The 27876-nt window shown below is 36.4% G+C and overlaps 2 protein-coding genes across 2 annotated transcripts; both read right to left on the reverse strand.

The window, feature by feature from the left end:
• Positions 1-4278: 4278 nt before the first annotated feature.
• Positions 4279-12186, reverse strand: LOC133335170 (uncharacterized). Its single transcript, XM_061543478.1, has 6 exons — positions 10822-12186; positions 10637-10748; positions 6138-8541; positions 5318-6074; positions 4696-4913; positions 4279-4633 (listed from the first exon to the last, which is right to left on the reverse strand). The coding sequence occupies exons 1-6, from the start codon at positions 12184-12186 to the stop codon at positions 4279-4281; spliced, it is 5211 nt and encodes a 1736-aa protein (XP_061399462.1).
• Positions 12187-15227: 3041 nt separating this feature from the next.
• Positions 15228-25339, reverse strand: LOC133335159 (tetraspanin-11). The gene is made up of 2 exons (XM_061543467.1): positions 25255-25339; positions 15228-16260 (listed from the first exon to the last, which is right to left on the reverse strand). Exons 1-2 carry the CDS (start codon positions 25309-25311, stop codon positions 15232-15234), a joined length of 1086 nt encoding a protein of 361 aa, XP_061399451.1. The 5' UTR covers positions 25312-25339; the 3' UTR covers positions 15228-15231.
• Between the last annotated feature and the right edge of the window lie 2537 nt (positions 25340-27876).

The raw sequence follows: 27876 nt of genomic DNA on the forward strand, positions 1-27876 counted from the left end.
AAATAGAACTGCAAGGAAATTCAAATGCCAAAACACATTCACTTGTTTATTTTTGTTTCAATTCCCATGATGGACCAAATTATCAACAATTGATTTTTTTTACTTCTGATAAACAATTTCCATCAAACATGCATTTTCATGCATTTAATCAAATGCTTGGAATGGGATTATTCTGTTTGAAACACGCACACACACACGAATTACAAACGTAAATTGTCATTGCATCGCATCCATCATTGCTGCACACTCGATGAACTTGTGCACGAAGAAGAAGGCGAGAACGACGAAGAAGAACAAGCATAGTTGTGTAGGGAACAATCGCAAAACGAAACCCAACCGACGACGTCCGTATGGCTGTTGTGCTTAGACAACATTTTTCAACGAACTGACATTTCGTTTCCATAGCAAAAGCCCAAACGGTGGTACGGTGTCGGTGTGGTGTTGTTGGGGTTTTGGCGCTCATGTGTGTGTGTGTGCATGGGTGAGCAGAGAATTGGCAAATAAAACAAAAGCGTTGTTTGGCAATAGGCGGCCTTGATGAAGGGGCCTATATTAATGCAAAATAGGAGCGTAAGTCGTACTTCACCTTGTTATTTAGCTTAAGATAATCTGTCAAAAACCCAGATGTTTATACCCGTAGCCTCATGGCTAATGAGGATATATACACTTTGATATCCCAAAAATGTGCCTCATCGAAATATTGGTTTTAGACCCCATGTTTCTTGGGACCAAATACGTTTCAGACAATTTGGAGTCTGGTCGGCTGGTGCCGAAGATAACTCTCGAAGGGAATACCCGATTTCATCCAGACTTTGCACATCAAATTTAGTTCAAGTTCGAAGTTGGGGAATATCGGTTCACTCCTTCTGGTACCTCCCCCACAAAATGGACAAAATGTTTAATATTTATAAATCCAATATCAGCGAATGGAATGTCCGATTTGGACCAAATTTATCAATACCAAGCCTAGATGAAGTCCGAAGGTGGGACCCATCGGTCCACTCCTTCCGGTACCTCCATCACAAAGGATCAATTTTATAAACTTGTAAATTTAATCAACATTAAATCCGAATCCGATCAACATTATATCCGTATAATAAAACCTGTAGACCTCTGCAAACCATAAGCTGAGGGTATATCGGCGACACCTGACACTGAGACTTTTTTTTACTAAGTTTCATTCCGTTTGTAACATCGAAATATTCGTCTGAGACCCCATAAAATTTTATGCATGTCCGTCTGTTGAAATGACGATGTACTACTCCTAGGATATTTGGTATTAAAAAGGGGTGTATCGGTCCACGTTTTGGTATTGTTACCATATAACGAATTATTGGGACGTTTTTGAGTTCTCATTGGGTAGCAAATCTCCCCACCAAAAACGATCGATATCAGCCCACGATCGATATCAGTCCTCTTTTTATGATAGCACCCATATAATGATATTCTCCATTATTTGGTGTTTTGGGGTGTTTAAGAAAATTTTGCAACCAAATAGGCTATAAATTAGCATTCTAAATTATTTTTGGATAGTAAATCTCCCTAAAAAAATATCGACGTTCCAACGATAGAGGTGTCTACAACGCCTGTCACCTCATCCCTTGTGTAAAAACTATAGAGTTTCTACAACAACCAAAAATCGATATCGGTCCACTTTTTAAGTTTTCACTCATCTAACGGTGCCTCTACATCGGTATTTTGGGGATTATGGGTACGTTTTTTAACCGAATAGGTTTTAATTTAATTCGAACTGGGTGTCAAATCTTTCGGCCAAAAATGTAACATGGCATAGCCTGCAATATATATATATATATAAGTGATGAACTATTACAGATATGTTAAATGCCTACCGAATGGTGGAGGGTATAAAAGGTTTGGCCCGGCCGAACTTAACAACCTTTTTATCTTATTTTTTAAATAATATGGATGATCTATCTAAGTTCGTCTGTCAATGAAACTGTGGAAGAATATCAATGATATTTGTATATCGTCCATTATTGCAGAAAAGGTTCCTTTTATATTGTCCCATATAAAGGTCGGATTTTTTTCGGCTTCGTTTTGTTTAAGGCTTCAATTTGGTATTCTGGGTTTTCGAAGTGTGATAAACATGTCGCCAGAAAATGTTCAATATAGGTCCAACGTTCCGCATATAAATGACCCATCCCATTTTCGATACTTTTAACGTTTTAGTCACATTTTTCCACCGATTTTGTATTTCAAAAAAGGTCAAAACATTTTTGCAGACATTTTTAAATATAGGATCATGTTTTTACTTTGGCCCATGTAAAGGTCCCGACAAATTTTGGATTGTTTGACTATTTTAGACACCGAAATGGCTGTAATTTTACATTCCGGATTAGTGGCGAATAAAAACCCGTTTTCCCAGAAATAGCCAACTTTCAAAGATCCTGCTATAGTCGTATAATACAAATTTGATTGAATATTACTCACATTTCCAGTTTAAATGTTAGCAGCACACGACTCGGGCTTTGCATTTCATATCACAACTCCCTGGTTGGGGTGTACCTTTTACTCATGTCCGTTCTCACTTGAAGGGTAATTTTGCTCATTATTTTACGGAGAGGATCTGGAAGGTCCTTATTGGCGATGGAAATATATTTCAGTTGTAGCCCAAAAAGAGCTTCATACCCACTTTCTCGATCCCCGCAAACACTAATCGAGATCACCGGATTCATACTTTTCTTGATTGGTGGTCATGTGTCGATTACGGACAAGTAATCTGTTGGAGTTGCGTCGGCCTCTGACATGAGCTCACATCGGGATTTTATTTATAGCCAATCTTCCTGTGAGGAACTCTCGGATTGGAAAAATCTTCAACGTAACCATTTATTTTTATTTCAATGATTAGAATTATATTTTAAATAGTCAAAAAGTCAATGAAAAAAATGAAATTTGACAAGTTCACAGCACTGCTTAAAATTCAAGACAAGGTAGAAAAATATGTACCTTCCAATTGTAAAACGCTTTGGACCCATAATCACGACACTTTCTCGTGTTCTATGACAGTATTATCGATATTATAGTCCTATTTGCAGCAGTAGCGAGGTTTGTAGTTGCCGAATACTGCTTTATGTGTTTCGAACTTCCTCACAAACTTCGTTCTGACGAGCTGGAGTTCCTAGATTGATATATTTCTGTTTTTCTGCATAGAATGCAGTGGTTCGTCGACCTCTGGGTTTTTTAGGAAGGATTTAGAAGACAAATTTAAGCTGTTTGGTATTTTTAAATTTGTTGCGTGCACCATACATCGATCCTAGTGGGGGACTCTCTCGTGCGTTCCGGGTCTATGGAACGATGTAGAGGTTACTTACATTCCCAAAGCGGGTAAAGCAAGTCACTCTGCACGAAAGGACTATAGACCCATTAGCCTATCATCCTTTCTCCTCAAGACTCTTGAAAGATTGATCGATCTGAAGATTAGGAGTAGTTAGACACCACATCTTAGCAATTCGCATTCGAATTGACAAAAAGTCTGGATGCAGAGATCGTTGAACTGGTGGCTATCTTTGTGGATAGTCAGGCGGCTCTTAAAGCCATCAAATCCTGTAATATCAAATCTGAGGACGTCCTCGAGTGTAGAGCAGTTTTGGAAAAACTTACTTACAGCTATCGGCTGTGTTGGGTATCAGGACACTGTGACATCATGGGTAATGAAAAAGCAGATGAATTAGCTAGACGAGGATCTCAATCTACAGATCTAGCAATCGATTGCTCAATCAAACCACCCATTTGCCGTCTTTTTCGGAACGTTGGGGCGTTCTTCGACGAATGAGCCAATGAACTCTGGCACAACGAACCAGTAAATGGGACCATGATGTTACTGATTACTGTAGACTCTGTGTTTACGTGGAGGAGCATCTCCTGTGTCGCAGGTCCCACCTCAAAAAGTAAAAGAGAAGAAAGCGTAAATAAATGTTTAGTTTAGGGGCATAAATTTCCCCCTCACATGTTCATCACAATACACAATATGTACGTTCGTTTTCCCGATTATTTCTTCTCACAAAACATCTTCTATGTTAAATATTCACTAAAACATTTTTGTATTTAACAATTCATAATATCAAAAGGATTATTTCTGATTTTTTTCACAATAATATACACACAAAAATAATTATCTTAAATTTCTATACTAAACGTTAAACAATTTGATAAATTTATTCCAAAAAGGGAACAATTTTTAATACATCCTAGTTTGAGTATTATATATATGGCAGCATGTAATCAGTCTATATTAAAAAACAAACAATTCTCAACAATTTAAATAAAATCATCATCTGAACTATCATCGATTAAGTGGATTTTCTTTTTCTTAGATTTTGATTTAACAGCATTTGTTGTTTGGCCACCATTCGCGGCAGCTAATTTGGCATTTTTCTTTGCCCTTCTACGTTCTTTTAAGATTTTCTCTGCTCTCTCCAGGGGACACATTGAAACTTCAGTAATATTGGCATTGTTATTAATAAAGCTATCGTCTTCATCGACCACAAATGAATCAGGTATATATTGAGAGCATACCTCTTCGGGTAGCAAAGCTTGGGAGTATATTTGTGAATGATCGTTGTATACACGGGGTGCTGGGATTTTAAAACCCCCTCTTCTTGCAGCAGGACTCCTGCGGAAAAAAATATTTTTTTATTTCAAATGGATATAATTACAAAAATTCGAATAACGTACTTTAGTGATTGCAAATACATGGCCTGCATGTGTGATGTGGATGCCTGATCGGGATCCTCGTCATCACTGGCAACTACTACTGAATCCATCATATAACAACCAATTGAGTGTTCGGCTTCATCTTCACTTTGATCCGAGCCACTTAAGACAGCCTCTTGTTCGATAAACGAATTGTATTTTCGTCGTTTTCTACGATGATGTATACTACTTTCGTCAGCCTGTAACATATGTATGTAAACGCCTTTGGGTCTAATTTGGAATATCAATGGTTCTATTTTACATTTATCGTTAATAGCTACTGTTTGGTTCAACATACAATACTATGGAGAATTTTTCACAACTCAAGTTTTAGAATAATGCAAACTTTCATTCGTGGGTGGATTCCCCAGACAAAACTGTTATACTGTTATACAATTTTCTTATTTTATTATTAAAATGTAAAGCTAAGGAATACAAAACAAATTTGTACTATTTTATAAAAGTTAATATAAAAAAATAATTTTAAATTTGATTCAAAATACCTTAAAAATTATTCCTGAATCTACAACATATATAAAAAATATATATTTATCAATAAGAATCTACTCTACTTATGGAAGGAAAAATATCTCTTGGAACTCACTGCTTGTGTGGCTGCAATTTGTTCAAAATCACTATCATCGTCTTCGTCGTCGTCATTATCGGCAGCAATGACGGTGACATCATTTTCACTGCTTTCACCACCCTCCGAATCACTATCGAATATTTTACGTTTAGGAGCTGTGGTTCGTTTCCTTACCACCAAAATGCTTTCATCTTGTGTGGCCGGTATGGGCTTAGAATTACTACTCGTTGAGGTATTATTCTCACATCTCGATATACCCAAGGTCGAAGAGGTATTTCTTAGAGAACTGGGCAATTTTGCTCGACCTTTGGCATTTTTCAAATACATATCGAATAGACTGGGAGATTTATCACTATTTTGTATGGCATTGGTGGATGTACGCGAGGAGGGTGATGTTAAATTGGCACTGGAATTTGTAGGGAATAGATTTTTCTTGGGTGAAGCAAATTTCGTCGAAGTGGGAGGATTTAAGGCTGAATGACTTCTCTGTAGATTTAGTTTTGCCGACAACTTGGAGGCCAAGGAAGTTTTTTGTATGGGTTTCGCATGCAATACAATTGGAGATTTACTTTGGTCATCACCACCACCAAATAAATCTGGTGACTGGCGGGCCCCGACACCCTTATTCAAATTCTCTTTGAGACTTTCACGTCTTGTTGGCAATTTACTGTGTGATGATTTCATTAGCTCTTCTTCTTCGGGGAATGGTTCCATAAATGCATCCATATCGAAATCCAGTTCCTTTTCTATGGAAATTTCTGGTGGTGTGGGTAAACTGGAAGAGATTTTTGTTGTCGTTGACTCATTGTTGTTGGTTTTAAATTCAATTATATCCGGCGTTGAATTCAAGGAGGGTGGAGTCATTTTAACACTGGAGTTATGTTTATTGGCACTGGGATCAATTGCAGTTTCCGCGGTTAAATTCAAATTATCCGGTGTTCTATTGGAATCGTTGAGAGCATCTGTACTTCCCTCCTTAGTTTTCTCTTGCTCTTTGGTTTGTGTAAATTGCATTTCTGCTTCCAAAGCAGCCAGGAACATTTCATCTTCCTCTCCATCATCCTCATCCATGGCAAAACTGGTTTCCTTGGCCTCTTTTACTGTGGATGAGAGTATATCATTTGTCGCCGTATCTTTTGTGGTTGCAACTTTCCCCTCTAAGGGATATTCTGTTTCCGGTATAACCAAAGAACCCGTGGTCATATCAGTATCTCTGGAAGTGGAACTTTCATCATGCAATATATTGTGAATATCCTCCTTCTCATCTTCTTCCTTTTTGCGTTCCAGTAGAAGTGTGTTTAATTCCTTTTCACACATCAGCAATGAATCTAAAAATTTCGTACTTGGCAGGAAATTATTTGGTGAATTTGCAGACTCCTTCTCCTTCTTTTGCTCCGTTATTTTCTCTTCTTTAGATTCCTCTAGATTATTTAATAAGTTCATAGCTCTTGTGGAAGTAGTTTCGAATTTAGATTCAAAGATCTTCTCTCCACCCGTTGCTTCAAGTTTATTTAATAAATTCCTGGCTTTGGTAGAAGTTGTAGGTCTCGATTCTGAGAACTTTTTCATTTGCCCTTGCAATGGTGTCGATTTAAAGGCCATATCCGGTTTATTAAACTCCAACCATTGACTGCAATATTTGGATTCAGTAAATGATATATCATTATTTTCCTCCTCGTCGTTGTCCTCTAAGTTCAGTGTACGATCTTCAGTTTCATTGTCCACAAATGTATTATAGACCATGGATTCCTGGACCTTGGATACTGCTGCCTTGGCCCTTTCCTCTTCGGCATCCTTATACCTTGCGGTTTGTTTGAATTTTTCTCGGACCCAATCGAATGTTTCACTACTCTTATGGGGCTCCCCCAAATCACCAAATATATCATCCATTTTCTTATTAAATTCTTTTTCATTTTCCCATTCTTCATCGGATGAAATATCATCTATTGTGGATTGCCGTTTATGTTTTTCCATTTCTGCTTCTTCCAAAAATTGTTCTACTTTCTCTTCACCACCACCAAAAAGTCTAACAATTATTCGATGAATTTCTCGTATAGACTTTTCCTCTTCAGATTCATTGTCAAAATCTTGGAGGGCATTTAAAATGTTCATTTGCTCCAGATTATTGCGTAGGAAATCCTGATGTACCATCAGCAACTTTTGTTTCATTTCATCTGACATTTCGTCCGATTTTAAATGATAGGATAAATCTTTGATGTTAGCCCTTTTCAAGACATCCGCTGTAGTGTGTGTCTTCTTTAGGAATTCATTTAATTTTGTAATCCTTCCATTTAGTAAAATTTCCTTGGCCGATAGTCCACCATCATCCTCATCCGCTATACTGGTATTCTGGGTTTGATTATTGAAATAACTTGTTATGGAACTTTGGCTATTATTATTCGTTAATTTCTGTCGCTTTTTAGGTGTAACATCTTCAATGTGTTCATCGGATGAATCACCGCACAAATCAACAGATTCAATTTCAATTTTAGGAACATCCGTTTTACACATCTTCGGTTTCAATTGTGTTGATTTTGGTGTTGCCATATCCTTAAACAAATGTTTAATACGATCAAAACTCCGTTCCATATTTTGCTGGGTGTGTATGCCCGGTTTGGCCTGCGTCATTTTTGTGTCTATTTCGAAATATTCCAAATCTTCGGCATCCATTTCTACAAGTGGTGGTTTTTTGTTGAAAAACTTTCGCAGATCTTGTACACCTTTTTCTTGGCCCAGTCCCTTTTTGTTTGCTTTTGATCCCACCGTCTTTTTGGATTTCCCTGCCGTAGATTTATTATCGTCGCCACCATCGTCATCCTCATCATCTTTGTAAGGCGTTACAAAGGTTTGTAAACATTTCGGCTTGATATCGGTGGGTACTAAACGTGGTGCCTGCTTATACAGAGAATGCTGAACTGCGGGAGATCTTAAAATTTTTTTATTCGTTTGGTCTTTATTGTGCAGGACATCTTTTAAAATCTGTTGCTCCCGACCCTCGGTAACCAACATTACAACATTGCCATTTTTCTTTCGCCCCGTTCGTCCAATACGCTGCACAAATCTTGTAGGATTCGAAGTGCTTATATCGAAACAAACAATGAGGTCGACTTCCCCGACATCAATGCCTTCTTCACCAATCGAAGTGGCTATAAGTACGTTACTTTGTCCCGAACGAAAATCATTCATTATTTGTATTTGTTCTTTTTGGGTGAGTGGTCTTAAATTACCAGTACCACCCTGACCTGAATGGAGAAAAATAAGAAATCAATTATTATTAATTTTTTTTTGAAACTTAAATGAAATTTTGGTATAAGTTTAATTTAGGATCTGATCGCAGATCATTAAAACTATATAATTTTTTATTGCGGAATCTCGGAGATATGAACTTCCAAAATTCCGCTGGGAAACTTGTTGTTGGTGTTGTAACAGTGTGTGTATGTGTGAGAGTTAGGATATATTTGATTATTTTATAATATATTAGAGTAACTTCTGGTAATGTGGACCATGCGTCAAATGTGGACCACCCCCCATATCTAAGAAAATGCTTGAAATAAGTCAATGCCGCCTTGGTAAATGTTTTCCTAATTAGTGAAAACAAACACCAAACTTGGTTTTTAATAAATAATTGCAATGTTGGAAATTTAGTATGAGAAAATGTTGCTCTGATTGTAAAAGTGTGATTTAAAAATTTTAAAGCACAATAGTCGAACGATTTTGTAAAATAGTCGAACATTTTGTTTTTCTCGAATATAAAGAGGTTATGTGGTTTTCTTGTTTTCTTTAACAAAAATACACGTTTATCTGTAATTACAATCGGTTATTTTTAAATTTTTATTCATTTTTGAAGCCGATAATTATTTTTAAATAAAAATATTCAATGTCGGGTAATGTGGACCACTATAAAAAAGTGGGACATTTTCATGAGGACGAGTTCGAAACAAAGACGCATTTAATATGCGAGGAGGTATTCTATCCTCTGAAAACTTTATATCCGAAATTATAGGTGCCTCGGTTGGATAATGAAGCAAGGACCTTCAAAATACCGCAAATGGGGGCGGTACCCTTAAATGGGGGCTATTCTAAAACATGGACCCATATATTTTTGCATTCATTGTTACCCAAGAGTCCAATAAATTGAAATTTATCACAATTAATCCACAACCTACCTTTAACTTACTGATCCTCATTACCCACACACACTGGTCCACATTACCCGCCAAGTTATTTTTATTTGCAGTTTAGAGTTTTTTGAAATATAATGCAATAACATTTTTATGGACAAATATATTTAATTTTTGACCTGGAGTATAATTAGCCAACAAATCTACCATGTTGTGAAAACAATTTGTTTTTATTTTTTACCTTTGTTACGCCCACAATATAAAAAAAAGAAAATGGTGGTCCACATTACCCGAAGTTACTCTATACAGGTAGCTGTAAGAATCGGGTGCGGAAATAATTCTTGGCAGATAATTATTTTAGATTGTTCTCCAACCAGATCGGAGTTGAGCTAGAGTAGTTCTAGAAGCAAAAAATATCACAATTCTGGATAATCTGGATAGGAATAACGTCCAAACGGGGTGGCGTAGCTCAGCACAGAGCGACTGATGGGTTTGTACGTCAAGACGACATCTCTTTATCCTTTCCCCAGGAGGTACCTGTCAGAGCTTTCAGGACCTTGCTGAGGACTTTCTCTTTGGCATATGCAGCGTGTTTTGTGAAAATCTGTGGGTCTGACTTGGTAAGGAAATATATGGTTTGTGTCATGAGGGACAGTTTGAACACTGATCGCTTGTGCCGGAAATAATTGTTGACAGATGATTATTTAAGATTGATCTACAATCAAACCTGAGTTGAGCTATAGTTGTTCTAGTAGCACAATCCGTCAACGGCTTGATTCGCCCCTCGAGTGCGTAATGGTTTCAGACCTGCTGCTATTCACAATTTGATGAGGTCGGATGGTATGACGTTTTGGATGTCTAGGCGGAAATGTTTGATGTCTTTCTGGATGTTCAGTGAACGAGGATCCTGCACCACCATGATTGGGGTGTGATTTGGCAGATGGCAGGCCAGAAGTATCTGTCTGGCAAGCAGCACATTAAGTTGCTGTACAGACAGCTTGTCTCCTCATCAATATGATCCACACTCGACATCATGACACATCCGGTAGCAATCCTTAGAGCACAATTCTGGATAGTCTAGATAGGAATGACGTCCAAACGGGGTTGGCGTCGTCTGCGTAGGAACTAGTATTCCCCCTACTTTTTTAAATTCTCTAAGGTAATCCGCGACCTTGTTTTAAACTAAACTTAATCGCAAGTTTTAATCGGCACTTACCCACAAAACATTTAGGTTTTAGTAAAGGAACATGTTGGAGCAGCATGCGGTAGATTAACAATACCGATTCACGATATTCACAGAAGACAATGGCACGGGAATCGTCATGAGACTGTAATGAAAAGAATAATCAAATTTGTAACTCAGTTTAAATACTCTCATCCTCCTCCATTTTGTATATTCACCTTAAAATGCTTAAGTAAACATTCACGGGCCTTTTCAAATTTCGGATGACCAAAATCTAAATCTTTGGGCATTTCAGCAATTTCACCATTTGTCATCGGGCCGGCTGAGACATTAAACGGATTTGGACCCATTTCTTCATTGAGACGATCAACCAGATTCCTTAGACGACGTTCCATTTGTATAACGAATTTCGTTTTACCTTCTATGTCTTCTTCGAAATTATTTAAGAATACTCTCAGGCCATGTCGTTCCAACAGCTCCAAGGAATGGTAAAGACTTATACATATGGAAAAATTAGTCGTAATGGCGGAATGTTGTGGATGACGTCCATTGTGTTGACAACGTTCCTGATAACGTTTTTGTTCGTAGAGAAGAAAATTGCGATTTATATTTGACAATGATCCCGAAAGCATTTGACAATCGATTAGCTGCCTCAAATATGGATCAATTATTTCCAACAACTCTTCTCGGATTTCCTTAATGCGTTCACCCAATGACACGACCACAGTTTCCATGGCACGTTTATGGACATAGGGTGCCACATCCACGGAATTCTCACAACGTACCTCTATGTGAGATATTAACAGATTACGACAAACCTCCGCCACATCATCCATGTTACGACCGGGGGTAGCTGATAAGGCCACAACACGAAAATATCTATTCCTCGCTGCAATCGACTGAACAACTTCAACATAGGAATATTTGCCTTTGGCTTTGTGGGCTTCATCGACCACAATCAATTTAATCGAATCAAATGGGAATTCAAATTTACAGGAACTCGTAGAATCTTCCAAAGTGGTTTCTCCTTCTTCCTCATCGCCTGCGACATAATTACCCAAAATATCAGACTGTACAACTTGGGGTGTGGCAAAGAACACTCTCTTTGTCTTCCACAGTTCGGCACGTTTAGCTTTTGGGAGTCTCCCAGTCAATTCCACGGTGTCTTTTCGTGGAAATGGCATAATCTTTTGACACGCCTCTATCTGTTGATTTACCAACGGCCTTGTGGGTGCCATAAATATCACCTTCCCTCGGGGATACCATCGATATAGATTGTACATGACCACAGCAGCAATAAACGTCTTACCCAAACCAGTGGGCAGCACCACCAATGTATTACGATACAGCGCCGCCTGTACAATGCTCTGTTGATAGGATCGGCATGGCAAATTATTGGGATAGATCCATGTCTCTCCGACATTCCTATCGAACCCCTTGTGCTGTTCAGCCTCACATAGCCTTGAATTGTCCACACCTTCCAGTGGATTATCCAGTTGGTTCATCAGCGTATGCAGTTCTTCATCATTGAAACTTAAATCTGTCCAAGGATCTTCATCAGCCGTATTGTGTTTCGTTGCCATTTTCGGAATTATTTATTTAATTAATTCGGCGCCATAACATAAACAAACAAGGGGAATAAAATAAAAACAACAACGAACAATGTCTTCAGTCCACCAACTAATAAACAATTAAACGATCGACGATTTAGCCGACCTAATCTAAAAACGTTTCGTATGCAAAGAATAGCTGATAAAGACCATATCGAAACAAAAATGAAATGTTTACGAATAAGTACGAAGTAAAACGTGGTGACACCCAGCATACATGTTTAGAAAAAAACTTGGAAGAATCTCAATCAGCTGATAGGTTCGATCGATACTATTTCTAGTACATGTTTGTACATTGGACACTTTTTACGTCATAAAAATAAAAGTAAAAAAGCATATTAAAAAATGTTGTTGTATTTTATTGAGTATTTTGTACTTAACAAAACAACCTAAATTTAAACAATTAACTCTTAAATTTCTAGGTAATAGTACGTTTAACCCGGTGGGTTTAAATTGTCAATTCCATTGTATATATGTCAAATAAATTCTCATAATGTAGTTCTAATGCAAAGGCCGTTTAAAAAAAATATGGAAAACAAAATAACTCCTATGTACTCACTTTTGCGCGTCTACATATTACGAATAATTTGAAGAAATGGTATGCAAAAACACTTTTTGCTAATCTTTTTTATTAGTTTTTTTTTTAAGATAATCAAGGAGTATTTAATAAGGTGTAAGTGACAATCATATGGTTTTTTCTTTATTGTTTGTAAAGGAAATAGTCAAAAACATTTTCAATATTACATTTCGATTTCAAAAATGGTCTTTAAATTTAGGTTTTTTTTTTAATAAAATTCAAGAAAACTACATTCAGGGGGACGGAAAGGAAACTTGGACTCAGTTGTTACCCCGTTCGCCCATTGGTCCACAAATTTTATGTTACGTGTGGAAATCTGTCCAGAAATCCCAGCTACTCATAAAATCGAGGAGATTATGTTAGCATATATTGGAATCGGCCCCTTGGTGCTTGTCACAATTCTCGGCGGAGGTTAAATACGCCTATGGAAAGATTTTATACGGTCAATACAATTTCCATGATTTAGTCTTTGGGCGGAGATTTATGTCCTTTAATTTTTTTTTAAGATTTTATGAGTAGCTGGGATTTCTGGACAGATTTCCACACATAACATAAAATATGTGGACCAATCGGCGAACGGGGTTATAACTGAGCCTAAGTTTCCTTTCCGCCCCCCTCTATGAATGTAGTTTTCTTGAATTTTTATTATTAAAAAAGCCTAAATTTAAAGACCATTTTTGAAATCGAAATGTAATATTGAAAATGTTTTTGACAATTTACTTTACAAACAATAAAGAAAAAAGTTTGAAACCATATGATTGTCACTTACACCTTATTGAATACACCTTGGTCAGCATGACAATTTAATTTCTATAACAACAATGTTGTTTTTGTAAAATATTTGTTGTTGTATCTGATGCATACACCTTGAAGATAATATAAGTTTTACGTTAATTAAGGACCGTTTACTAAAAGCATTGTGAAAAAAATTTGAACAAAAATCAAATATTTAACTAAAAAAAAAATCATGAAAAAACGTTTAATAACCACTGAAGAGGCCACGTAGGACTTGAATGAAAGAAGCTGTTCTACCCTGGAAATGGCAAATTGTCCCAATTAGTGGTTATATGGGTATAAAAACGATGTTCCCTTGTTCCCAAACCCCAAATTTACACCGCTTCTAAGTTGTGTGGACCGACGGGAAAGTGAATTGATAAGTTTTAATACCAAAATATGCTTCATTAGTACCGTCAAACCTGTTAATCGGTGAACGGCGTGAAGAGCCCTTCCCGACATTGGCTATAGCAACTAATTCAAATGCCTAATGTGAAGCACGGTTGAAGAATTACGATGGTATGGGTGGGCTTTAACTTCTGGATCTTGAAATTAACAATATAATAATGAATGAAGTTTATTGAATCATTGTAGAGTCCTACCAACCGGTCTTGGTAGATAAGAACGCCTATTCTGTAGGAGAAGTAATTATGAGCAGGACGGTGATCAAAGTAATAAAAATATTAGTTTTTTGCAAATTTTGTCAAACGTGCAAAAGTGAGTACATTGGGGTTGATTTAATTTTCTTTCTTTATTTTTTTTTCATAGAAATCTAAGAGTTAAAGTCCATTTACATATACGATTTTAAATCGACTCGATTAACGAAATCCTGAAATACACCCTAATTGTTTACACATACCATTAATCATGACCTAAATGCCGATCAGCTGATGTTTGTATACATACAAAATTATGAATTTGCGCCAAAAATATTTTTCTTTGCAATTTGTAAATGAAAAGAAAAATTACAACGATAGAATTTTTTTCAAAGCTGTTATCGTTTGGAACGTAAAAAACCCACATAAAAACACTCAAAATTGAAAAATCATTTTTATTTTCCTTCGATCATTAATTTTTTATTTGGCAACCGTTAACTTAAAAAAAAATGTAGAAACAGTTGCAAATTTTGGTACATTGTTAGAGAGTTGTATTTTTTCGTACAAAACCCGCGTTGCATCTCATTAGTATCATGATTTAAAATAAAACTTGCTGCATGATGATTTAAACTTGTATAATAAATCATGGTAAATTGAGCCTGATTAAGAAAATAAACCCTGATACAGCCTTTAATCATGATTAGATGTTATATGTAAATCCGCCTTTAGGAAGATATGTAATCATTTTTCCCAACAAATTTTTTTCAGTGATGTTGCATTGCATCTGGAGATTTTTTCAATTAAATATCTTCATTTTCATTTGATTTTCTTTGGTTTCGTTTTATTTTCAAATAACTAATAATAATAAAAATATAATACGGAAACATAAACCACATACACAAATACATATGTTGGTACATAGGGATGTTTTATAAAAATGCATAATAATTTATAAATTTTTATCTTTAGGAAATGAGCAAATCAGTTCCATAATAAAATCCTTAAGACTAATTTTTCATTTTATTTTACTACAACTATCATTTTTTACTGGACGAACAACAACAGCAACAATTAAACTAAATAACTTCGTGTTGTTGGAACACTATAATCACTGGAAATCGGTTTAAATGTTGTATTATAACGATTCTTATACAGATCACGTGGTTGTATATAGACCTCTTTGAAATCTTCCGATATATCACTGGGTACACCGTGAATAATAGCACCTCGTGGCTCCTCGGCAATTCGCAATTCCACTTCCGGTTCGTAGACATTCTCCACCAGAGATTGGCGACGTTTTATTCTCGGACGTAGTTCCATAAAACTTTCAACTTTCACCTTCTTCGTTGAGACTCTGGTACAGGCCAGGGTGATGCTCAGTAGCACACAAAATTCCACTACAGCTATGATAAGACTTGCCGCCAAGAAGATGACATACTGTTGACGATACCAATTATCCAAATAGCTGAGACAGGGCGATGTGAAACGATATTGTGTATATTCCCGCTTTTCAATGGATTGACATAAGGTTTCATTTGCAGGTTTGGGATCTAAATGACTTTTCTTATCGGATGGGTTATCTAGAATGCAACATGTGAGAGGTACAACCCAATCGCGTTGACCGTATGATTGCAGCTTCCACAGGGATACATCATAATCGCTATCACTATTCATGCCACAACAACCGAATTTCGCCTGAGCCAAATCCATGGCAATAGTGAATTGTTCGCGACCAGGAACACCGTAGTTGGCTTGCAAAGCTTTGCTCATTTTCGCTTCATCTAAATTGATGCCCAAGCAATGAGGCCAAAGGGTTATGGCTAAGCAAACAACAGATTCGGCTAATAGCAATACAACAACGGTTAGGAAATAGAAACTTAGACAGCAATAGGTATTTAGACAGGATGCCCAGAAGCCCATCATTGCTGCCAATACAGCAATCAGTCCAGCCATAGCCAAACCGATTGATATATAATAGAATAGTGGTTCTGGTAAATCATTCAAACGTTCACTGGTTGCTGCTAGCAGGCGTGAAAGGAGTATCCGCTTTGTGTCGGTAAATAAATAAAATCCAGAAACAACCAGTATTGTACCACATATCTGAAATGAGAAATGGGGATTTTAACGGGTATTATTAGTTATAGCATTCGGTAATCTTAGATATAAAAATATTTTATTAATAATTATGATATTAAATATTCTTTGGAGTTAAGACGAGAAATAAAGTGGTTATCATTACAACCAAGATTTTTAAATTTTATAGCATACTTTAAGGCGTTACCATGAAAATAATGGTATATAGACATTATTTGTCTTATTTAAAATCAATATTATTCTGATGAAGAATGTATACCTTATTGTGGAAGATATACAAATATACCTAGGACATTTAAAAATTGGCTATAGCTTTTGCCAGACCGCTTCTTACCCTCAAAGAATTAAATGACATCCATTCGTATAACATGAGACTATAAACTACGAAAGACTGCAGTTAACGTTATAGGGGCTATACAAAAAGTGCAAGTATAGTGAATTATGCAACGTCATTGTGACCTATGACCTTAAGAATACCGAAAAACAGTGAAAATGTAAACATATATAGTCTTTACCAAGGGGGTTTACCTAATCTTATTTTCCGGGATCTATTCGGTAGGAAGGAAAAGACCCACGAAAAACACATCGACACATACCACCTATTTGTCGACTATAAAGCCGCATTCGACAGCCCTATCCGTTCAGAGGTGTTTAAAGCCATGTCTGCATTCGGCATTCCTGCAAAATTAATACGGCTATGCAGGATAACTTTAAGTGGCACAAGGTCAGCAGTTAAAGTAGGAAAGGACCTATCGGAGCCCTTCAATACCGAACGAGGGTTCAGACAAGGTGACAGTTTGTCGTGTGATCTTCTTAACATCCTACTGGAAAAGGTCATACGAGACGCAAAGGTGAACAGAAATGGCACTCTGTACACCAAACAACACATGTTACTCGCCTACGCCGATGACATTGATATAATGGGTCGAACATTGCGAGCGGTAACAGCCACCTTTGAACAAATTGAAAAGGAGTCTGCCAAAGTGGGTCTGGCAGTAAACGGCGAGAAGACCAAGCTGATGGTATCAACGCGCAAGACGTCCAGTAAACTCGGACCAACTGTGGAACTTGAGAACTACAGCTTCGAGGTAGTTAAATACTTTATATACCTTGGTACCGCCATAAATAAAACAAATGACATCAGTTTTGAAATTCGGAGAAGGATTGTGATGGCCAACAGATGCTACTATGGTCTAAGTAAGCAGTTTAGAAACAAGGCCACCTCCCGCCAGACCAAACTCACACTTTACAAGACGCTGATACTACCCGTGCTATTATATGGATCAGAAGCATGGGTACTTGCGCAAGCAGATGAGGCAGCTCTTGGGGTGTTTGAGAGAAAAATTCTCCGAAAGATATACGGGCCGATCTACGTCGACGGTGAATATCGGCGTCCAATGAACCATGAGCTTTACAATTTATACGCGGACATCGACATAGTCAGTCGTATTGAGCTGCAAATGAAATGAATCGGCATCTTCCATTTTAAAACTCAGTTTTTTTTACCTTCACCATAAGGTGGAGTGTATTTTTAAATTTGATTACTGATTGAAATTTTCAAAATATCTAATAGTCGAATGCCCTTGAATGTGCAATAGAGGAACACACAACTACCCCTAAATACTCGGGGTCACATTCTACAGCGTGCTCAAATCGCCCGCGCAAACCACAGCTATCTGCTGTGTCGGTTGCTGGCAGCACTTGGAACACTTGTTGGCGGTACATTTACATGGGGGCTACACCAAAACGTGGACCGATATATCCCATTTGAAATACCAAATATCCAACAATTATTATTATTATTATTAGCAATGTTTGTGCAAAATTTTAGAGCTCTATCTTAAATATTGCGATATATCGTGATTGAGGTGTTGCAAACGGAATAACTTATTCAATTTATAAAGCTTTGATATTTCCACTCTACACTCCATCATTGAACTTTTGGTTATGGTTTTAAGCATATCCATTCCCTTTAGTACGAATTTCTAAAAATCCAGTCTTATCACACGCTCAAGGACCAATACAGACCCACATGCAACATAGACATGTATAGCCATTTTGAGAAGTAATCTCGCCACTTGGCGGTTCCTTCATAAATCGAATATAGATATACACAAAAGGTTTTGAAATTTGGTTTTGAATGGTTTTTTTTAATAAATTTCATTACTAACCCCCATTTCTTAACACAACCTTGATCAACAATCAATTTCATAAGAGCTCCGCATTAAAGTATACAAGTTATAGTTAAAAGATCAATGTTTTTAAAAATTTCAATAATTTTCCACATAATTTGTTAACGAAAAAGCAAACTCAATCCTGATGCAATACAAATTAAATTTAGTTATGCTTCGATGATCGTTTTCATTTTTTTCGTTTATTTGTTTTGTTTTCTTCATTTATTATAAATTCCATTTTATGAATCAACCATCATCATCATCCTCAGCGTTAAGCCACAAATGCCAGACAGACAGGCCAGTCCGCCTGTAATTTAGAAGTATTTTTTTTTTTGGTTTTGTTGTTCGTTTTTGAATGATGGATAACACGATTTGTTGTTGTTGCTGTACTGGTTGTTATGTTTTATAATTTTTGTTGTTGTTATTGTTCATATAATATTCGTAAACTATTATAGGGGAGATGTATGAATATACTTATGTATGTTTAAGTGAGTCTATCTAAAATGAATAATCGTTTCACTTTCTATACACTGCGTATCATAACTATAGACGCACCCTTAATTCAATTGGTATGTTAGTTGACAAATAAAATGGACCCATTAAGTTATTGTTCACAATAAAACGATAAAAAACACATATTATTCAACAAAAATAATTAATTTATTCTTTATGGTTTGTCGATTATTTGCCCTTTAAAAAACTGGTGTTGCATAACTATAGCGTATCACACTTTTACAAAATTAGAAAAAAATCTCTTTTTAAAACGTGTGTAAAATAAAATTATTTTATAAATAATTTTTATTTTGAATAAGCAAAAATTTTAGCCATCACACTGTTGATCAAAATTAAAGTCTTATCATTGACCGCCATCATGATAACAAAATAAAATAATGTTTGGTTTTGATGTTTTCTGCAAAATCGACGAAAATTTTTGAAGGAACACAGTTTTTGTTTTTGGTCGGAAATTTTAATATTTTTGGATTTTAACCATACTTGAGTATGGCCATTTAAGGTATTGGTAATCGTCCTGCTAAAAGAGCGCCATGCCATTGTTGATGCTTTCCCAAAATGGTTTGTCTTCCAAGACTTGAACGTACTCCATTGAATTCATCCGACAACATGGAAATGTCAAATAAAGCATTCCGTGGCTATAAAATGTTCCTAAGGTGGCGTTTACCGAAATATCGTTATTTCTTAATACAATATTTCGGTGGCGGTTCCTTAATGGCCTTGGGAGCATTTTATAGCCATTATTTGACATTTCCATGTTGTCGGATGAATTGAATCGAGTACGTTCAAGTCTTGGAAGACAAATTATTGCCATTTTGGGAAAGCAGTAACAATCAAGGACTCGTCTTTTAGCAGGACAACGCACCAGTTCATAAAAGTGGCCATACTCAAGTATGGTTAAAATCCAAAAATATTAAAATTTCCGACCAGAATCCGATCGAGAACATGTGTGGAATCTTGACTCGTCGTGTCTATGCAGAAAACAGCCAATACCAAACATTATTTTATTTCCAAGAAATGATTATCGATGAATGGCGGTCAACGATGAAACTTGCGAATAATTTTGATCAACAGTGTGATGGCTAAAATTTTTGAACTTATTCAAAATAAGGGAGGCCCTACCCATTATTTATAAAAGTAATTTTATTTTATTTAAGTTTTAAAAAATAATTTTTTCTAATTTTGTAAAAGTGCGTCTATAGTTATGCAACACCAGCAATTTTTAAAGGGCAGAATTCGGCGAAACCATAAAGAATAAATTAATTATTTTTGTTGAATAATATCTGTTTTTGATCATTTTATTGTGAACCATAACTTAATGGGTCCATTTCATTTGTCAACTAACATACCAATTGAATTAAGGGTGCGTCTATAGTTATGATACGCAGTGTAGAAACACAAAACAAACTTACATACATACATACGTACATCCATAGAAAACGTAATCTATCTGCATGCCCACCCGTAAGTATAGCTTTCGTGAATCATTAACTCGTCATTATTATTTTCGGTGTCGATTATTTTTTAGTAAAACAACAAAGATTTAACGCTTCAAGCGTATCACACATGCAAATTTCCATTCTCTCTGTTTCAATATGCGTGTGTGTGAAAGAAATTTTCCAAAGAAATTTTTTTTTTGTGCAGAAAATCTTTCGCCACCTTTTTTTTCGTTTTCAGAAAAATAAATGTTAACATTACCTTACACAATGTAACAAAATTTGACAATGTATAGTTTTGATGTGTCTTAAATCGCGGAAATTTTTGAAGGAAAGAAGTTTTTGTTTTTGGCCCAAAGACCTCTGAAATATACGAAACATGTATTTTATACTCCCCCATAAGGTGGACATTTAAGGTATTTGTAATCGTTGGGGATCTTCATAAATAGAGCGCCATGCCATGGTGGATTTTTGGTACGAAGGTTTGACGCCCAATGAGATATGTGCCGCGAGTTCATCCATAAGAATTATAAAAATGTGGGTTGAGGCGTAGGGTTAGTTGCCCACACTCGGAAAGCCCCTCTTACTATGAAAAAGCAACGAAAAAGAAAACCAAACACCCCAATGTTGGCGACCCCCGCAAACGTATAAATGACCACGATCTGCGAATCTGCACTTTGAATAAACGAACGTTGAATTGCCTTACAGGATTTATGATTAACAGGATAATAATAGACCTTGTCTACAGATTCACTACAGTAGATGAGCGAATTGCTATAATCCGTATAAAAGCGAAGTTCTTCTACATCAGTGTCATTTGCGCCCACGCTACGACCGAATATGCTCCGATAAAGATGAACAGACCAAAGACATATTTTACGAGAAACTGCATATGACCGCTGCCCTGGCCATGACATTAAAATTCTACTAGGAGATTTTAATGCAAAAAATCGGAAGGAAAAATATGTTTGGCAAATATCAGTGTTTACGATGTCCGATCGAGTCGATTTCGGACCATTACCTTGTGGCAGCCAAGGTTCGTAAGCAGCAAATGTGCGATCTAATGTATCACGGAAACTCGACATCGAAAAGCAGTAAACACAACAGATATGAGAAGTCTACTCCGCTCAACTTACCCACCTGCTAATAGTATAGAAGCACAATGTCAAAGAATTGCCCACTCCCTACAAACTACAGCAAAAACAACACTTGTGCACCAAAAACCACCACCAAGAAACCTATGGTACGACCAGGAGTGTCGTATAGGGCAACACGAAAAAAAGACGAAAGAACAAGAAAACATGTGTGCGTGTGCAAATCGAGATGTACAGGAGTCAGAATGAAGTCCGAAAATTCTACCAACGGGTATAACACCAAACCGAAGGCTTTGGTGCAGGCACATCCTCCTGTAGAGATGAAGAAGAAAACCTGGTGACAGATACAGACAGCGTGCTGATAATCTGGAAGGAGCATTTTGAAAAACTTGTGGTATCAAATAGTAGCAGTGAAGAAGACGGTATAATAGATGACGGTATAGAGTGTATACCACCTAGCCAATATGAAGTCAGAATAGCAATCAATCGGCTGGAGAATAATAAAGCAGCAGTTGCCGATGGGTTACAAGCCGAACTATTCAAGACTGGTGGTCAGATGCTGGTAAGGAGCATGCACCAGCTGATTAGTAGGCTAGAGGAATGCATGCCCAATGATTGGAACTTCAGCACCCTGTGTCCCGTGCCAACTATAGAGGAATTAGCCTTCTTCCCATCGCATACAAAGTGCTATCCAGTGTGCTGTGTGAACAAATGAACTCAATGTTCAATGACATCATTGGACCATACCAATGCGGCTTCAGACCAGGCAAATCCACCATTGACCAGATTTTCACTCTGCGCCAAATCCTGGAAAAAACTCACAAAAAACACATCGACACATACCACCTATTCGTTGATTATAAAGCCGCATTCGACAGCCCTATCCGTTCAAAGGTGTTTCCTGCAAAATTCCCACAAAATTAATACGGCTATGCAGGAAAACTTTAACTGGCACAAGGTCAGCAGTTAAAGTCGGAAAGGACCTCTCGGAGCCCTTTAATACCGAACGAGGATATAGACAAGGTGGCAGTTTGTCTGTTACTTTTTTTAACATTCTGCTGGAAAAGGTCATATGAGATGCAACAGATGCTACTATGGTCTGAGTAAACAATTAAAGAACAAGGCCACCTCTCGCCAGAACAAACTCACACTATACATGGCGCTGAAGCATGGGTACTTGTGCAAGCAGATGAGACAGCTCTTGGAGTGTTTGAGAGAAAAATTATTTATAGGCCGATCTGCCCATAGCCGTCGAATGAACAATGAGATGTACCATATATTCTCAGTCATCAACATAGACGTATCGAGCTGCAGCGACTACGTTGGCTAGGTCATGTTGTGAGAATGAATGAGGATGCCCCAGCTCAAAAAGTATAAAAAGGCGATCCAGCTCACGGTTCACGCAGAAGGGGAATGATGAAAAGATCAAGTGGAAGACATCTCGGAACAATTAGATGAGCTGCGCACAAGACCGACGCGCCTGGAAATCTTGTTTAAGCTCGGCTTATGGAAGAAACGTTCTGTCACAAGCTAGCTAAGTAAGAAAGAACGAACTCCAATCGGATGTACCGGTTATTTTGGGTTTATTAATGGCTATTTCAGTGCAACCCTACCATAAAGACCATGCTCACTCAAAATTCTTCGAATTGTTCCTGGGTTACATTTCTTTTCTAGATATTTCTCTGAGATTTTAGAAATTGTGCCTCATTTTATTTATTTTTTATTTTTTGACAGCAGATCGGGTAATATTGATATTTCCCCTATTTTCGTGAGGTTGCAATTGCTTTTGATTAATAATAATAATTTTTTTATATAGAATTTATATTAATATTGGCAATTTTATTTCACTAATGATGTTCATATTCACATATAAAAAATAATAAAATTGTATTCATTAATTGATATGCACTTATGCCATTTTTATAATGAACCAGTAAGGAATGTTCAAAAGTCTATATGATACCCTTCACTACTTTGGGTACATACAAGAGATGCTCATATAACAAAATTCTTATTTGAACGTAGCTTTTAAAAACCATTGAAGTGGAACACATTATCTGCGCGAATATATATTTGAACTATGTTAAAAAACCCTATACACATACCAATACACTCCACTATCTAAATCAAAACCGATTTCAACAAAACTTGGCATATATCAATCTAGACCTAATTCTGTGCAAAATTTTGTTCCAATTGGAATAATATTAGGAGTTTGGTGCACCATTTACATAAAATCGGAAGAAAGTATATATGGGAGCTATATCTAAATCTGAACCGATTCCAACATAACTTCGCATACATTAATCTGGACCTAATTCAGTACTCTATGCTAAATTTTGTCTCAATCGGACCAATATTGGCAGTATGGTGTTCCATTTACATAAAATCGGACGAAGCTATATATTGGAGCCATATCTAAATCTGAACCGATTTCAACAAAACTTAATTCAGTACTCTGTGCAAAATTTTGTCTCAATCGGACAATATTGGGAGTTTGGTACACCATTTATATAAAATCGATCGAAGCTCCAATTCCTTATGCCAAATAAGTCATATGTGCCACATTTCATCCAAATCAGATCATTAATGCGACCTGTACTTTGTTCACAAAAATACATGGACGGACAGACAGACATGTATAAATCGACTGAGAAAGTGATTCTATACCAGGAACCATCTCGTTTCGTTTTGCCTATTACAAACATATGCACAAAAACATAATACCCTGTACCACAGTGTGGTGAAGGGTATAAAAACAAGTGGATACATTTGGCTGTGCCTAACTGTATTTAGGATTCTCAAATGACAGTCTTCGTGGACATACAACTTCTTCACATAACAAGGTCACTCATCATTTTCGGTAGGTTCAATTTTCCAACCCAAGTGTCTAAAGTTTGTCATTTTGTTTTGATCTGCAGGCAATTTACCATGGATTTTAGGTATTTTAAATATCTACCTCATGGTGAAGGGTATAAAATCGGTCTTTACTGGTTCTTTTTTTTAATTTTGGTCAATTTACTAAACAATGGTAATATAAATTCAAGTCACCCTGTTAGCAGAGGATATAACAAAAACGATTAACTTTCCACTTGGCCGAATTTTACGCCACTTACACTTGAAGCGCATGTGTATCGTATGTGTGTGTGTGGGGAAGAAGCCATAACCAAAGCTCCAACATGACATACTACAATTTCCAACAACAACAACAAAAGACAAAACATACATTTTGGGCACAATGTCAATGTTGTTGCTTAATTGCGTATTAGACCATATAAGGAAGATAAACCGTACGATTCGGTTCTATAATTGTTTTGAGCTTTGCCATAAATGACATTTCAATTACAACAACAACAAATACTACCAGAGAAAGAAAGAGTCAACATTCAATGAGTCAATGTTAATTAATTCTAAAATTATTATCACTTAAAGCAACTATTGGAAAAAGAAGGCCTGTGTGCGAACACAGGGAAATCGGTAACGGGCTATAAACCACAGACAAGAAATGACTACGAAGAAGAAGAACGAAAAAAATAAACGGTATTTATAAATCAAATTCAAAATATGTAGAATTTTGTGGTTTATCATCGGGTTGGATGGGTGGGTGGTGGAAGGTATAGAAAAACCTTGGGTGGATTTCACCCGCAATACAAAATACGTTTGCAGTAATTACTATTATATGAAAATAAAAGAAACTGAACTAAAAATTATAATTTAAATGGGTACTAAATAATGTCCATATATGTAAATAGATGTGTATGTAACAAAGCACATTTTTATACTTACTAAAAATAATAAATTACAACAATTGAGCAAAAGTTTATGATTGCAAAAGCGACCCATTGTGATGAGCGAGCGATGATGTGGAGCATAAATAAATGCAAACGATAATCCCAAACTGCAACGGAATTGGATTACAATGGACAGGTCCGATCCGACGTTTTTATTTAGTATTTGGCAAGAAAATTTGAAATCCAATGGATGGGCGGTTGGGTGGAATGGTATGGATTGCACACCCAAACAATAAATAAATTAAAAAAATGGATTTTTTTTTGTTGAATATATTTCTTTTCTTTTTGTTTTCCAAATGAAATCACATTTTTTGTAATCTACACAAATATGCCGGTAGGTAGTTCCCTTCAACTATATAGGTTTTGTAATAATTTGAAGTTCTTTTGAAATTCACACGCTTTCTGATAATAATAATAATTCGTTCCTTTTATTCATAGCGCATTCTCAAACATTTGAGAACGTTTCTTTTTATTTTTCTTCTTTTGTAATCAATGGCCAAACACAACAATGCCTTAATTTATCAGAACTCAGAACACTAAGTGCTTGACTATTTTCTTTTTATCACTAGTTTTTCACTGCATGCGTTATGTCTCCGTCCATTTTCCATTTCATATTTCGAATGAACCGATCCGTTACAATACGATCTGAACCGTAGCTTAGCTTTATTACAACTAAATGAGCAGCAGCAACGTCCACATTTTGTGGCAACATGACGACGGTGGAGTTCAATGGTTATGACGTTGGAACGTCGACGTTGTCGTTATGGTTGATCCATTGTGTGACCGAGAGACCACATCGCACAGTGTACACAAGAGAGCTCTCACCTTTTTCTCTAGAGTGGGGCTATTATGAGATACTTAAAACTAAATATCTTAACACTATTGTTATGCTTACATTATTTGCGCTCTTTTACATTAAATAGATTCTCTGTGTAGTTTACAGCATTACATCCAGGCATGGGAAGTTTGAAATATTGTTTTTGTGGAAAATTGAAGGTAAGAAGATTTGACTCCTAATAAGTATTATGCACACCTAAATTGAGATTTAGTTTGGAGAGTGTCACTGAGAATTCATCACCAAAAATCACCCAGGGAAAAAGAGAGCAAATGAGAGTACGTTTTTAACCATTTACGCTAATGTGTGATTTTGGGAAGTTTTGAGCATCAATGCTCCCAATAATAACCTAAATCAGTGTTGGGCAAAATTCAATTGAGAGTAAGTTTCTGCGAGCGTAACTGAGAATTCACAATTAAAAACGACTGACGTAAAGAGAAAGAAATAGAAAATGTGTTTACTCATCGACCCTCAGTTACGGTAGCGTATATTGGTAAGCATGCCTGACCTAAATAGAGGCAATTCGGTTAAAAAACGTGCAAATACCGTGATTTCAACAGACAGACAGGCAACATACATAAATAGTCATAGAATTTTATTCTGGCAAGGATATATATTTACTTTACAGGAGGTTTGAACAGATCTTTATTGAGAATAAGAGTGTGAGAACGTAAATGAGAGATCATCATCAAAAATGACTGACGAAAAGAGAACAAAAGAGAATACGTGTTTAACCATGGGGTCTACTGTAAACATTTTTTTTGTGTTGCAAATGAAATGATAAATTTAATATAACAACCTCAATCACTGTGTTTACCGGATTTGGCTCTGGCTGACCTGTTCTCTTCCAAAAAACTGAAGACACCGATGACACCGGCTATTCACTCTTCTTCTGGCGGAACAGAAAACTTCATAAAGCTCTGGCGTTTTAAATCGCTTCCACCTAGAGTAAGATCATCCCTTTCGTCGATACATACATGTTTTAATGGACGAGTTGAACCAAGGTTTTATTTTAGGTGATATCCTCATAGATATGACAGGAACAGTTTCAATATATAATGTAAGTATATTTTCTGTGAGAAATTCGACTTGTTGATCGACAGAAATGAGGCCATATAAACGATCCCAGTTTGCTTGGTGAAATTTAGACTCTATTTCGACGTTTCTTGGGTTTCCTTTAGAATATTAAATTTATAAGCTAGAAATATTAAATCATTTTTCAAATTATTGACAAAAAATAGATCGAGTAATGTGTTTACTGTAAAAGAAAAATGAGTGGGATTAACACTATTGGTTACTAATAAATCGAGAGATTATTAATGAGTGATTTATCAATAAGAATGTTCGAGTTAAAATCTCCGGTAATGATTATTTCGCCGTTTTTGGTGTGCTTAGAAAACCATCAAACAGAATGGTGTTGTTAGGTCTGTAAACACAACCAATTATCATTTTTTGTATTATTATCACCGATGCATGATTTAAAAACTGTTATTGCGTTTATATTCGATTTTACAAAGATAGCTACGCGACGTTCTCTTTCGGATCAGAAGACCAAGTATCCTTGCAGACATATTAGTTTGTCGGGGATAGACGTTTTAAGGCAAGTTTTATGAGATGCAAATAACGTCAATATCAGAATTTTCGAAAATAAATTTAAACTCTTCACTGACAAACATTAATACCTATACATTGGCTGGCCAGACTCTTGGCCAGATTTTTAGTAAAACAATTGGATCCTCTCTCTATACCATAAGTTTGTGCCATAAGGTGGTATTGTGGCAT

Source organism: Musca vetustissima, unplaced genomic scaffold, assembly GCF_032173495.1.
Source record: "Musca vetustissima isolate MV318-11 ecotype Yass unplaced genomic scaffold, APGP_CSIRO_Mvet_v1 utg28317, whole genome shotgun sequence".
Taxonomy (NCBI): domain Eukaryota; kingdom Metazoa; phylum Arthropoda; class Insecta; order Diptera; family Muscidae; genus Musca; species Musca vetustissima.